At 49.3% G+C, this 10,639-nt stretch overlaps 1 protein-coding gene across 6 annotated transcripts in view; it reads left to right on the plus strand.

Annotated features, from left to right (window-relative positions):
• ACVR1B (activin A receptor type 1B) overlaps positions 1-10,639 on the plus strand; it is a 39,595-nt gene that overhangs the window by 19,446 nt on the left and 9,510 nt on the right. For 4 of the 6 annotated variants that reach the window (XM_027106329.1, XM_027106327.1, XM_027106328.1 and 1 more), the window contains exons 4-8: positions 1,477-1,707; positions 4,283-4,450; positions 5,449-5,605; positions 6,934-7,058; positions 10,294-10,424. In XM_027106329.1, coding sequence (XP_026962130.1) covers positions 1,477-1,707; positions 4,283-4,450; positions 5,449-5,605; positions 6,934-7,058; positions 10,294-10,424 — 812 coding nt within the window. Of the gene's footprint in view, positions 1-1,476; positions 1,708-2,961; positions 3,085-4,282; positions 4,451-5,448; positions 5,606-6,933; positions 7,059-10,293; positions 10,425-10,639 lie in introns of all 6 variants that reach the window. The other 2 variants (XM_027106332.1, XM_027106331.1) reach the window with 2 other exon arrangements.

Consider the following 10,639-nt stretch of genomic DNA (forward strand, 5'->3'; position numbering starts at 1 on the left):
GGCAGGCGGACTCCCAACCACTGCGCCACCAGGGAAGCCCAGTCATTGCTGTTTGTGTGACGTTCAGTTCACACTAACAAGTATGCGTTGAATACCCTCTGGGTGATACAGGGCGAACAAAATGAGAAAGAGGCCGAGCCAGGATGGGAGAGAAGAGATTGTGGAGAAGGGTCTCACAGAGGAGGTCGTGTCTAAAGGGGTCACGAGTCGGACGTTTTGAGAGTGGTAAGAGGGCAGGGAACATTCCAGGCCAAGGGAAAACCCTTGAGCAAAAGGACAGAAAGGCATGAACGCTCACTGGGTGTTTAGGGAATGGTCAAGAGGCCAGCACGCCGTCCCCAGGCCAGGGTGGGAAAGCCTCGGGCTGCTGTGCTTTACGCCCCCTGTTGGGGAGGGCAGGGCAAGGCGGGTGAGCTGGGAGGCGCAGAGGCCCACTGGAAATCTTTCAAAGGAGGGCCGGGACGAGGGCCAGCGAGGGGGGACCTGGAGAGGAGGGGGCTGCATTGGGAAGCATTTGGTGGCTCTGTACTGTGGGAGTTAAAAGCATAAACCTTAGAGTCGGTCTTAGATGCTTTGCCATTTACAGCTTGTAGGAATTCGAATGAGTTACTTAACCTTCCCTTTTGATGCTTAGTCTTCTCATTTGTAAAATGGGCATAATAACACCACCTACCGTATAGGTGGTTGTGAGGAAATGAGATCATTTATGCAGGTGCCTCCTGCATAGTATTAAACATACAGTACACAACTTAGGGGTTAACGACACGTTATTTGTTTGGTCAGGGAGAGGGAGAGAGTTAAGGGTCACGATGGTGGGGGTGATTGGAGAGACAGGGAGACACTTACTGCATGGGTCAAATGAGGCGATAAACGAGTCCTATAAAGGCAGTAAATGTGATCTTAGAATAAGCCTGGGTAGCCCCCCCCCCCCCTCCCCCGTCCTGCATGTGGAGCTCCCAGTGAGCAGAACTTTGATCTCCCTGGAGAGAGGTGGGAACCTGGTGGGCCCTGACCACACGTCGGCTCTCATGGGCCACGCAGCACTGCCCTCCAGTGGCCAATGAGTGGAGCAGCAGAGGCGGCCCCCAGCACTCAAACCTCCGCTTTCCTCTTCCACATAAAGCAGCTGTAGGTGGATTGGCCCCCCGGAGGCTGGCTGAAGAGTAAATCCGGTCAGACATTTACATTCAGATCTGTCGTCCGTCCGTACTAACTGGGAGGAGAAATCGCTTAGATGAGGAGGAGCTAATCGTATACATTGCCCCGTCCTCGCTCACTCACTGTCAGCCCTGCACAGCTTAGACTTCCGGAGGATTACCTGGACGGTTGTAGGGGCAGCCGAGCTCCGTGGTCATTGGACCAGTGTAGAACGGAGGCACTGTGATAAGGGCTTTTCCAGTGTGGCAGTGAGAGTGGGCGTTGCAAAGTTCAGCAAATGCACAAATGTCTGCTTTCTTTCCATTCTTTGGTCCGTAGGGTTACCCCTTTTTGTCCAGCGCACAGTGGCCCGAACCATCGTTTTACAGGAGATTATTGGCAAGGGCCGGTTTGGAGAAGTGTGGCGCGGCCGCTGGAGGGGTGGTGACGTGGCTGTGAAAATATTCTCTTCTCGTGAAGAGCGGTCTTGGTTCCGGGAAGCAGAGATATACCAGACAGTCATGCTGCGCCATGAAAACATCCTTGGGTTTATTGCTGCTGACAATAAAGGTAAAGGGCTGGGTTTGGATACGGGGTGTCCCAAAGCCAACAGTAGTCCCAGATGGAGGAGTGACTGTGGAAACTGAACGGTTGTGGGACAGCACAGTTTTGTTTGCCTTTATAGTTATTACCCATAGCAAGGGGATCTGAGTAAGGCGATGGTTTTCAAACTTCTCTTCTATGAAAAGCTTGTACAGAAATCCAGGTTATTAAGCAAGTAAATAAGCAGTTATTAAGCAGATAAGTAAACCCTCATCCTACCTGCTCACTTTCCCTTCTGTGATACTCCCAAACCCACCCCTAGGGTAGTCCCTGCAGGGGCTCCAGTAAATTTACCTTCATTCCGGTTGGAACGAAGAAGGGTGGCTTCAACCCCTGCCAGGAAAGGCTGGCCCTGGAAAGGCATGCGATCCACACTGAGTGACAGACCAGCATCATACACACTATTGCAGTGGAGCGGGTGCAGCAGAGACACGGCCTGCCTCCCCCCGGGTGCTCCCCCGTGGCCTCCAAGCTCAGCTTTTGGTCCGCTTGTACCTGAGGTTCCTTATTTCCTCCTCCCTCTCTCTGCTGATTTCGCTGTAGTTTTTGAGTCTCTCTCGTGTGCCCAGGCATGTGCTCATTTTTAAGGACCTCGCTGACTAGCAAAGAGACAAACTAATGATTGTTTATAGGAAGTAATCAAACAACAGCTGTTCTGGTGAGCGCAAATTGGGGGTGAGATGGGGATCACAGATATCACACCTGAGCTTGATTGAGGCGAAGGTGGCAGGGAGTTGCTCAGAAAGAAAAACGAATGAAAAGAGCACTCCAGGCACGTGTGCAAAGGGGAAGTGTCTTTGGGAACCTGCAGGTAACTTGGGATGTTCCAGCCAAAGACATGGGTGGAGAGGTGGCAGAGGCCAGATTAGGAAGGGCCTTTTTGAGAGGATTGTATTTTATTATAGAGAGTGGGTAGTAATCGAAATTGCATTCATTTATTCGGTAATATTCACTGGCTGCTGTCTGGTCCTGGAATCATCACATATAAGAACAAGACACAGTCCCTGACCTTACAGTGCCCAGGAAGAGGGGACAGCCGACACCTGGGCAGGTAGCGCACTTGAAGTCAGAAAGACCGTGGGTGAAGGCATTTGCATTTTAGAAGAGTGTCTCCGGCGGTCAGGACACAGTTTGCTCCGTGGTCCAGTAATTTTTAGAAGTTGGTGCTGGCAGAGGCTGCGGAAGATGCTAAGTGTTTGTTTTTCCTTCCTAAAACAACAGCAGGGCGCTCATTCCTCACGTTGCCGTGGCGGTTTGTAGTGGCCTCAGCTGCCCCCAGGCTGAAGAGACTTGACCTCTCACGCAAGGGAGGAAGGGGAAGAGAGAATTCCTTACTCCCTCTCAGTAAGCTGTGCCTTTGTAAAACAGCATTACCTTTTGATTATTCATTTAAATCCGACATATATTTTAGAGGGTCAGAAGATGTCTTCCCTTCTAACTCATGGGCAGGGTCCTCAAGATGTCAGGGCTAGTTGAGTGTAAAGGGGTGTGTTCGGTGGACCGCTCGTTCGTAATCAGGGAAACAGGCTGGTGCTCTTCCAGGAGCCGCTGCCTGTATTGATTCTGGCAGCTTGTGTGAGTAGGATCTGGCTGTTGAAACCCACGCGAAGGCCAGGGGAGGAGGAAGTTCGGATTCCTTTGTTGTTGCCTGTTTAACATGATACGGATAGTATAGCGTCCTGGAGCTAGGGCCAGCTTGGAATTTGGGCGATCTCGATCCAATTTCCCAGTCTTCTTACTGACAGCAGCACAAGCTAATTAGACTACCAGCTTTTGGTTTTTCTTTTTCTCCCTCCCTTCTTCCCACTCCTCCTTCCCGCTGTACACTGCATACCCCTCTCCCCTAGTAGGAAAGTGTGTGCTCGCCACCTCCCATTGCTCTTCTGAGGATGAGATGATAAGATTCCTCTCTGGAATACTTGTAAGTGTGCTCTTCATGCGTTGAAAAGCATTTTTGGCCTGGAACACAATAATACGCAAAGGAGCTCTTTCCTCCTCTCACAGAGAGCTCATGGCCTGGTAAGAGCAGTGGACTTCAAGGACCCGCTGCAGATGAGCCTGGTGCTCGGGCTGGGCTGTGCTCGCAGGGTCTTGGAGCACAGAGGAGGGCCTGCGAAGCCTTCCTCCTTGGCGGGGGTGGGTGCGGCCGGTCATGGTTTTGATGAGCGGGTCTCGTCAGGATCAGAAGCAGTGTTGCAGAAGAAACAGATGATCCTGTTACTTTGCCTAAGCATGTGCTTCCTCCTCGGGGTGCCTCGCATTTCAAATTTGGGTGTAATCAGGGTGCGTGCGGTTCAGAATCCTGCCTACGAGAAGTAAGGGAGCGGGTCTAAGAAAGAAAGACTGTTCTGTCCTTCCTGGAGCCTAAAGCTGTGGACGGTGGTGGATGAGACGGGCACAGAGGGGCCTCAGGAGGTGTAGGGGCGGGGAGCGGGGAGTACAGGGGTCTAACTGGGGCTTGCACACAGACTCTTCCTTTCCTACCTTGACCTTTTTGCTGGTAGTTGTGCCTTTTCTGGACCTGCTCTGTGGCTCTCTGCAGATAACGGCACCTGGACACAGCTGTGGCTCGTCTCCGACTATCACGAGCACGGCTCCCTGTTTGACTATCTAAACCGGTACACGGTGACCATCGAGGGGATGATCAAGCTGGCCTTGTCTGCCGCGAGCGGCCTGGCACACCTGCACATGGAGATTGTGGGCACCCAAGGTGAGTGGGCCTGTCCCATCCCCACCGAGCTCCCAGAACCCCTTCTCCCTGAGGATGCGGGATCTGGGCCTCAGGGCCTGGGGTCTGGTCTAAGCGAGAGGAGCTTGGCCTCACTCCAGCGAGAACAAGAGGTGCCTCTGCCTTCAGAGCTCCTCGGGGGACTCCTGACGGAAGTGTGGGTGGTTTGTCCCCGATGGACTGGCGTGGCTGTCGGTTGGGAGGCTGCCGTTGACTGAGTGGTCATCTCAGATGCCCACGGATCACTGGTAGAGGAGGGGACTGAGAAAATCGAAGGAGCTGCTGTGCCGAGCGTCAGTTTAGCAGGTTCACACCCTCATTGGTGGGTCAGCTTGATGGGTTCGACACTGGGCTCTGCTAAACTAGGAGGGCCCTCCTGGAGGAAGGCGACCGCGGGCACCCCTGCTTGTGGCCTGACATCAGCTCTTTGGGAGCTCCTGGGCTTGGCAGGCGGCACATTGCTCCTTCGTGCCTGGTCGACCGGGCAGCAGCTCTTGCTGCCCGTGACAGAAAACCAGCCACGAAAGTTTGACCCTGTTGCTGGGCTCTTCAGGGAAAGTAGCAGTCCTTACCTCCCCCGTTTGGTTGTCAGAACGTAGCTAGCGCAGCAGCTTCTCTCTGAAGTCCTCAGCAGTTCTGTACAGGAGCTTATTAGTTCGGGGAAGGCGAGCAGGAGTAGTATTAATATAGCAATATTAGCTCATACGCATGCCCTTCTAAGCTCTTGACTTACCTAAGTTAATACAGTACATTTAATCCTTACAACATTCCCCTGGAGTCAGTACTGGGGTTTAGTCTCATTTTATGGATGAGAAGACCAATGCATAGACAGGTGAAGTTGCATTTCCAGGGTTACTGGGTTAGTGGGGAGCAAAACGAGGACTCGAACCCATACGTCTGGCTGCAGAGACTATGCTTTTAACACTGTACTGTCTGTCTTTAAAGATCCCTGGTTTGTTTGTTTGTTTTTTCTCTGCTAGGGAAGCCTGGAATTGCTCATCGAGACTTAAAGTCAAAGAACATCTTGGTGAAGAAAAATGGCATGTGTGCCATTGCAGACCTGGGCCTGGCTGTCCGTCACGATGCAGTCACGGACACCATTGACATTGCCCCCAACCAGAGGGTGGGAACCAAACGGTAGGAAGGCCTTGGGCCTTCGCGCTTGCCCGACACTGGTACTGAGTAGCCCTTGCCCAACTGCGTGGGAGAAGGCAGTGTGGTCCTTACTCTGACAGCTGGCGGTTGAATTGAACACCCACTCCCAACACTGGAAAGCCACACAGGTTGCATCGCACAGATACAAGTGCGAGCGGCACAGCTCCGGAGGACCCTATACCCATAGGTGCTGGTGCATTGGGCAGGGGAGGCCATGGAGAAAGAGAACCTGGAGCAAGATTTAGAAGGGAGACAGGCACCAGGCTTGGCTGGGGGAGAGGGAAAATGTTGCAGTCTGAAGGGGTGGCCTGGGCAGGACCCCACAGGAGGCAGGGAGCATGCTTTGCTTAGGGTGTAGAGAGCAGGTTTGCCAAGCTAGAGCAGAGGTAGTCCAGGGTGGAGATGAGGGCCCCGCGTAAGGATTATGGGCCTCCTCCCCGCGTCACAGAGAAGTGACATAAGAAATAAGGAACGTGGCGTACCCTGGCCTAATGGTTAAGACTCCGAGCACTCACTGCCGAGGGCCTGGGTTCAATCCCTGGATGGGGAACTAAGATCCCACAGGCCGCATGGCATGGCCAAAAACAAAGGAAATAAGGAACAGATTGACTGTGACTCCAGGTCGACTTCACGAGCTGGAAATGCAACTTTTCATAGGATGGAAGAGGAGGGCTGTTTCTCTGCTGAGTATCAGTGAATTTCACTAATTGTGCTGCTGCTTTTTTTCCCCTTCCTTTTGACCTGAATGATTGCAGCCACCCAGGCCCCAAAGTGTGAGGCCTGAGGTGAGCTGATTGGCCTTCTGTGGGCAGTGGGGAGTGGCTCAAGCAGTACTCATGAACTAACTGAGTGGGACTCTGATGACTACCTAGAACTAATTCTCACTTACGTGCACGGGTAAGATAACAAAAGAAGTTCAGACTGAAATTTAAGCTCAACCCATTATTGGCTGCACTGAATAAAGTCCAAGCCCCCAGTAGCAACCAGATATTATGTACTGTTCCTGCTCTGTGGCCTACAGTACACATACCTCTGCCAAGAAATCAAAACACGCTTAAAATAAATCTTGGCGGTTAAAAAATAGAGGTAGAACTAAGAGTAGGCTAGTATTACCAAACCTTGCTAAGGTGTTTAGATTCGAATCCAAAGCATGGGAGTTTGCAATAATAAGAATCCATCACTTCCTCCTCCCCAAGGGGCTGTCTTGGGGTGATTCTGTCCCACATTCAGGGGGCCCTTGAATCAGTACTTTGAGTCGAGAAAGAAGTCATCATTTTCTATGCGTGATCACGTTTCCTTTGCTCTTGCAGATACATGGCCCCCGAAGTACTTGATGAAACCATCAACATGAAGCACTTCGACTCCTTTAAGTGTGCTGATATCTACGCCCTTGGGCTCGTGTACTGGGAGATTGCTCGAAGATGCAACTCTGGAGGTACCTTTCTTCCTGCCTTCTCTGGCTCCTCCCTCGCAGTCCAGAGTCCTGAGGGGCTAGAGTTGTCCTGCCTTCTTTCTCCTAACGGCCTGTCAGATGCCTGGCGCCAGCACCCATCATACTTAGGGTTCTCATCCAAGAGGAGGGAGGGGACCGGGGAGCCGCAGGGACAAGAGTGTGTTTACTCTTTGGACCAGCTTGTTGAATAGTGTTTTATGTAGTGGTGACCGTTCAGGGGACTCATTTGGGCTTTTGGGGGGTTTTTTTGGTAACACATTGTCTTTCTTGGTCTTTCGAGGTTGGGAAAGCCCTGGGTGGGAATAGCACAGGACTAATGCAGGGATCTCTTTTATACAGGAGGCAGGGTATTCTAACACACTGGCTCTCAAGCCATGTTCCTGGGGAATGTGGGGTTTCACTGATAAAATAATAGTGGTGATTTCTCAATTTGTGGGAGAAAGCTTACTAATGTGTAAATTTTCTCACAATGAGTCTTTTCTTATGCAATTTTCTCCTAAGTCTTTGGCATTTGCAAGTGTTCAACCACGTCAGAACTCAATGAAAGGTAGTATCAGATATAGCAGAAGACTTTTTTTTTTTTTTTTTTTTTGGTTGCTGTGCTCCGCTCACTGTTGTGGCCTCTCCCGTTGCGGAGCACAGGCTCCGGACGCACAGGCTCAGCGGCCATGGCTCACGGGCCCAGCCGCTCCGCGGCATGTGGGATCTTCCCGGACCGGGGCACGAACCCACGTCCCCTGCATCGGCAGGCGGACTCTCAACCGCTGCGCCACCAGGGAAGCCCAGCAGAAAACATTTTTTATCATCGGCTTAGTATATCAGAATTTTATGGTGACTTCTAAGTATTCTGCCACATGATCAAGTTCAAGAACCACTAGAACCCTGCCCTTAGCCATTTATCTTTGATGTAAGAGATTCCAGGTCAGTGGAAGTGAATTAAATTAATTAAAAAGAACTGATGAGTGTTCCAGCAGAGCCCTTTTCTGTATTTTACTGCCTTTTTCCATCTGTGATACAGTTGGTAAAATCCAAATTATGGAGGAGGCACCCAGGTATTGTACATCTTAAATTTTGATCATGATATACAGATAAAACAGATCAAGCTGAATCTGGTCGCAGGGGTCTGTGTGGGTACTGTTATTGTCACCGTTTTGCAGATGAAGAAGGTGAGTCACAGATTAGGTGATTTGTCCGAGGTCACACCACTGATAAACTAGGATTCAGACTCTGGCAGACTGAGGCCAGAGTTTAAGCTAATTGCTCCTTAGATGATTAACCAAGTCAGACTCTATTTAAAAATCTGTCCCGGGACTTCCCTGGTAGTGCAGTGGATAAGACTCTGTGCACCCAATCAGGGGGGCCCAGGTTCGATCCCTGGTCAGGGAACTAGATCCCACGTGCATGCCGCAACTAAGAGTTCGCATGCCACAACTAAGGAGCCTGCCTGCCGCAACTAAGGAGCCCACGTGCCACAACTAAGGAGCCAGCGAGCTGCAACTAAGGAGCCCGCCAGCTGCAACTAAGACCCAGCGCAACCAAATAAATGAATAAATATTTTTTAGAAATAATAAAATAAATGCTAATCTCAAAAAAATAAATAAATAAAAATAAAAATCTGTCCCATCAGCTCAGAACAGCAGAATTTTTTTCTGGAAAAAGGCATGAGAAAGTTACATTGGATTTTTTTAAATTAACTTTTTATTACGGAAAATATTTCAGTTTGTAGCTCTAGAAGATAAGGACTTCAAAAATATAGTACTATTATCACACTTTAAAAAACAGACAGTAATTCTGTTTTCTTAATATCTTAATTCTTAATATCATATAACATTAGCCAGTGTTGAGATTTCCCCAATTATCTGTGAATTTTTTATAAAAAACAGCTTGTTAAATCAGGGTTTAATTTAAATGTCCATCCACTGCAGTTGATTGATATAACTCCCAAGTCTCATAATCTACAGGTTACCCCTCAATTTTTTTCTTCTGCAGTTTTTTGGGGTTTTTTTTAAGATTTATTATTTATTTATTTTTATTTTATTTTTGGCTGCGTCGGGTCTTAGTTGCAGCATGCGGGATCTTCGTTGAGGCACACGGGATCTTTTTGTTGCGGCGCGCAGGCTTCTCTCTAGTTGCGGCGTGCAGGTTTTCTCTTTCTAGTTGTGGCGTGCGGGTTCTTTCTCTCTCTGGTTGTGGCACGCAGGCTCCAGGGCGCGTGGGCTCTCTAGTTGAGGCGCGAGAGCTCAGTAGTTGTGGCGCATGGGCTTAGTTGCCCCAGGGCATGTGCGATCTTAGTTCCCCGACCAGGAATCGAACCCTCATCCCCTGCATTGTAAGGTGGATTCTTTACCACTGGAACACCAAGTAAGTCCCCTCTCCTGCAGTTTTCAAAATTGGAGAATCCAGGTCCTTTACCCTGTAGGGTTTTCCTGTCTAGATTTTCCAGGTAACCTCTTATGCAGTTCACACGTTCTACTGTTTCTGTGAATTTCCTATGAGAGTTCCATCTAAAGACTAGAATCATTTTTTCCCCCAAAATCGTTCTGTTAAAAGACACAGATAATGGTGGTTACCTCTCTTTTTGTGATGTTAACAGCTGTTGTTGATTATTGTCCAAATCCAAATGTATTAGAGGTTGAAAAATGCCAGTATTCCGATCCTGTCAAACTTCATGTATTAGCTAGATTTTTTTCTTTAAAGAGAAACTTCCCCTATTGTCTATTTGGTTACCAAGATGTTTAATTTGAAGAGGAAAGGCAGGATAAATACTTGATTCTTTCCATTTATTTGACATTTTTCAAAATAATGAGTTTATTCCCTCTCATTCTACAAAGGCGACTGAGGTTTTGGTTTATTTGTTTGTTTTTAGTGTCATCACGAACTGGTGATTTAAAATATTTGTTTCCATTGAAGTCATAGGTCTTACTGTTGCTTAAATGTTCTCATCTTTGGCCCGTTGGGAGCTTTTCAGGTCGGTACCTTTTGACATGGCCTCAGTAGTCTTTGATAGTTTCCTTGCTTTTTGTTACGAAAAAGATATTCCTGGCTAATCCTGTGTGTCTCTTGTCCCATAACTAGCACTGACCAGGCTCTCCAAGGAGCCCTAGTTCCTCTTAGTGGGAAGTGGTATTTACAGATCGCAACATGGGTGTTGTCATTGGCTTTTGAGTAATCTCTTCCTTCTTTTGATAACTCCGGTGGACGTTTTCTTTTCTCCCAGGAGTCCATGAGGAATATCAGCTACCATATTATGACCTAGTGCCCTCTGACCCTTCCATTGAGGAGATGCGGAAGGTCGTATGCGACCAGAAGCTCCGCCCCAACATCCCCAACTGGTGGCAGAGTTACGAGGTGGGAAGCTCCCCTCTCTCCCGTGGCCTTTCTATCTGCCCGATTTCTCTCCCTTAGAAGAGGGTTTGCCAAAAGTGGGGCCAACCCCAGGGCTACCCCCTGAGCGTGTCGGTCATTGCAAACTGTTATGTGCTGTTGTATTATATACTGAGCCCTTGTCCTGGGCACTGGAGGGTCCCCTTTGGAATTGACAGCCTAGAAGAAGAAAAAGGCTT

This window comes from Aethalodelphis obliquidens, unplaced genomic scaffold, assembly GCF_003676395.1.
Source record: "Aethalodelphis obliquidens isolate GAN/ISIS:26980383/991018 unplaced genomic scaffold, ASM367639v1 scaffold8, whole genome shotgun sequence".
Taxonomy (NCBI): domain Eukaryota; kingdom Metazoa; phylum Chordata; class Mammalia; order Artiodactyla; family Delphinidae; genus Aethalodelphis; species Aethalodelphis obliquidens.